Here is a 3316-nt window from a genome sequence, read left to right as displayed (position 1 = left end):
TATATATATATATATATATATATATATATATGATAGTATTCAAGATTCAATTCAAGATTCAAAATCCTTTATTAATCCCACAATGGGGGAAATTCACACTGTTACAGCAGCAAGGGAAAAGAGTAAAAGTAGAAGACACAGATAAACGTAAAATGTATTTACAGTATTGCACAGTCACTTTTTTATTGCACGTTTACACTAGTGTGTATGTGCGTATATTAATTATCCTTGAGTATTGGACTTTTGTTGGATAAACCAAAGAATATGAAGATACTACCTTGTGGACTTGGAAATAATGATGGCCATGTAGGCAAAACGATTATTAAGAAAAGAATCTGCAGATTATTCTACACTATAAGGCGAAAAGTCAGTAGATATTAAGGGTTGTCACTGACTTTTGGCCATATAGTAAAAATGAAAGAATTGCTAGCATATTCTTGGTTGTAAAAAGTAAATTAAATTTAAGAATAAGACAAAAACAAATAATCCAAATATCTGCCGTATGTGCCTGTTGTTGGCCTGACTATTCAGTGATGTGCAAGTTCCTCAGATTCTTCACAATTAGAGCTGCAAATAATGATTACTTTCATAACTGGTTCATCTTTTGAATCTTATCTTGTATTTTGAAGAAGCTAGACTCAGAGAATTTTGAGAAGAAAGGAGATCATTTTTACACGATCATCTAAATTGTTGGCAAGTAATTAATCATAAAAAGCTTCAGCTCTACTCACCACATCTGCATTATTTTAGCTGGTATTTTCTCCTGGCGCTTATACTGCTGCAGGACCCAGGAGAAGACACCATGCCACTGATTCAGCTCAGCCAGTGCTTGAATTCCTAAGATGCAGAAGCCAGCCTTAATCTCTCCACATCTGAGTAGACAAAACCCAGAAAACCCAGACATGATTAGGTGGTATGACCTTTAACCAGAAGGTGTCAGTAGGGATTGTCCATTAGCCTAAAAGGATTTGTGGATGCAACCTAGAGCAAGGGAGTTTAAAACTGAATTATACCCCATAGACTTAATATTAATATACAGTCTTTGATTAGACCAGAGACTCAGTGATTGAAGCAGAAATAACAAAGCACAAACAATTACTATCCAGGCTGCAGAGCATTCAACTGATACATGGTGCAACTGCATTTAGACTTGCACCTGTTGTCCTCTTGCTCCATGTTGGCGAGACTGTCCATGCCTCTGTCGCATGTGTCAAAGGCTGCCTGGAAGTCTTTATGGACCATCATTTGCTCTGCAGCTGTGTCCAACATGCTGAACATCTGTGTTAGAGAAGAAGTGAGCTGCGGGCTGCAGACTGAACCAAAGCTGCGAGCAGGAGCCAGGCTGGTTGAACAGCTGCTCATGACTTTCTCTCAAATTTAAGACCAATTAAAGAAAAAAACACAAATTGTTTTACAACGCTAAAAGATACAGTTTTACGTCATGCCGCTGGGTTTATACCTGGAGGCCAAATAAACCTGTTTGGAGGTTTGATTTGTACTCTATGCTCTCCTCGACATCTTGTTTACAATCCATACTCTCCATAATGGCTCCGATCTTCCTGGTTTGAGATCGACAGCCAATCAGACGCTACAATCTTCAGGTTGGCTGAAGCAGCCAATCATGCTGCTGTTTCTTCAAACACGCGTCATCGGGTTTTTTCTCCAACTTGTAAACACGTGGACGCAGCGGAGTGTGTTCCTGTCTCTCCACGGAGGATATTTAAGCTAAACCAGTTCTCTGTAAGTCACCGCTTACTATTTACATGGGTAATAATGCTAACTAAGTTATATTACACTGCATTTTACACGCGGAACTAACTCGCTTCGACGTGTATACTTGGGCTTCTTTAGCTTTCGATAGCTAACAAGCTAGCATACTGTTTACGCACCTTGCTGTACGTTAACGCTAATAGCTGCAGCTTGCTAATATTTAGTCATATAATGTAAATACCTCGAAATAGTGACAACTTATAACGTTAATTACATATTCTGGTGGATATGTGGACAACCGTTATCTTGCGTAATATCAATAGTGAGCGTGACCCCTCTTCTACGGCAGATCTTTTGGAGGCCTGTTGTGTTAAAAACGAAAAAACGACTCCCATCAAGCAGTGACAGTGGAATAAACGTGATGTGTAAAACTTCGACTGCTGTCTTGGCTGAAGAGCTGTCCCCTCACTTCAATACTTGTAATACTATCATCACTATTTAGCTTTAATTCCTTCTACCCTTCTTCCCTAAAATTGCAATTGAATCTTCAGTGATTGCATTTTTACTTTATACTGTTTTTTTATGGTTGTTTTAGAACTTACAAAAAGTGTGTATGTATGTATGCATATATATGTAACAAATATGTGTGAATAAAACATTAAATTAATTATCGACCATTTGTGGTCCTCTTTAGGAGGATCATTTTGAGGGTGTCCTCATCAACAACTAGTGAGGGATATGGAATAGAGTTTAAGCTTTCCTGAAGCTGAAACATAATGTATACATATTGGTTGAGTGTTGGGCCGACAGGGAATGTGTGCTTGTGGTGTTGGCTTACCAGAGGAACTATAAAAAAAAAAAAAAATCATGAAAGTGTAGATTGTAAGTGTTCTTGCTGTCCAGAGATTGTATTGGATGTAAATGTGAAAGCCTGTTAGTTTGACTGGTGTTTTCCTTTTTCAGATCGTCCTTGAAATGGCAAAAAGCCTCAGGAGCAAATGGAAGAGGAAGATGCGTGCAGAGAAGAGGAAGAAAAATGCTCCCAAGGAGTTGGCCCGTCTGAAACAAGCTCTGAGTCTGGATAAGAAAGGAGAAGCTACCATGACTGACATCCAGGAGATTGCCACAGTGGTGCCAGCTGACAAGATCAAGAAGCAAACCGATGCAGACATGGTGGAGGTTGAGGGTGAAGGTGAGTGAGAAATTGAGCACAACATGCTCTGTAGGGAATCAACAGTTTTTATACTTGTATATATTTTACCATTCATATTTAAAAGTGTCTGTACCAAAAGGTCATTTTAATAATTTTAGTATTATGTTGGGTTGCTGAAGAAGCTGACACAAAGCTACGTAGAATTAGAAGTTCAAAATGATTTACATCATACACACATCATTTGAAAGTCTTACTTCGGTTGGTCCATTTGCTTTTGGAATCAAAATGTTTCTTTATCAGCTTTCTTGTTTATCAATCTTTGTCTTTTGTGTTCCAGATGGGAAGATGGAACTGGACAGCAAGCGCAACAAGAAAACTCAGTTGGATGAAAATGGTCAGTACCCTGGGTGGATGAGTCAACGGCAGGCCAAGAAACTGAAAGGCAAACGGGTG

At 38.8% G+C, this 3316-nt stretch overlaps 2 protein-coding genes across 4 annotated transcripts in view; one reads left to right on the top strand and one right to left on the bottom strand.

The window, feature by feature from the left end:
- The window catches only part of pex26 (peroxisomal biogenesis factor 26), a 3072-nt gene extending 1491 nt beyond the window's left edge, over positions 1 to 1581 (bottom strand). Inside the window, exons 1-3 of one of the 3 annotated variants that reach the window (XM_032505536.1) lie at positions 1460 to 1581; positions 1157 to 1368; positions 732 to 872 (exon numbers count right to left, since the gene is read on the bottom strand). In XM_032505536.1, coding sequence (XP_032361427.1) covers positions 732 to 872; positions 1157 to 1368; positions 1460 to 1543 — 437 coding nt within the window. In that variant the 5' untranslated portion in view covers positions 1544 to 1581. The remainder of the gene's footprint in view (positions 1 to 731; positions 873 to 1156; positions 1369 to 1459) is intronic. The other 2 variants (XM_032505538.1, XM_032505537.1) reach the window with 2 other exon arrangements.
- A 36-nt stretch (positions 1582 to 1617) lies between these two features.
- llph (LLP homolog, long-term synaptic facilitation factor) lies at positions 1618 to 3316 on the top strand (the record flags this gene model as incomplete). Its single annotated transcript, XM_032505566.1, has 3 exons — positions 1618 to 1740; positions 2674 to 2902; positions 3201 to 3316. Coding segments are annotated over exons 2-3 (333 nt in total), but the record flags the coding sequence as incomplete, so codon positions are not given.

The sequence above is a fragment of the Etheostoma spectabile genome, chromosome 23 (assembly GCF_008692095.1).
Source record: "Etheostoma spectabile isolate EspeVRDwgs_2016 chromosome 23, UIUC_Espe_1.0, whole genome shotgun sequence".
Classification (NCBI taxonomy): Eukaryota; Metazoa; Chordata; class Actinopteri; order Perciformes; family Percidae; genus Etheostoma; species Etheostoma spectabile.
This window is presented reverse-complemented; position numbering and strand designations above follow the sequence as displayed.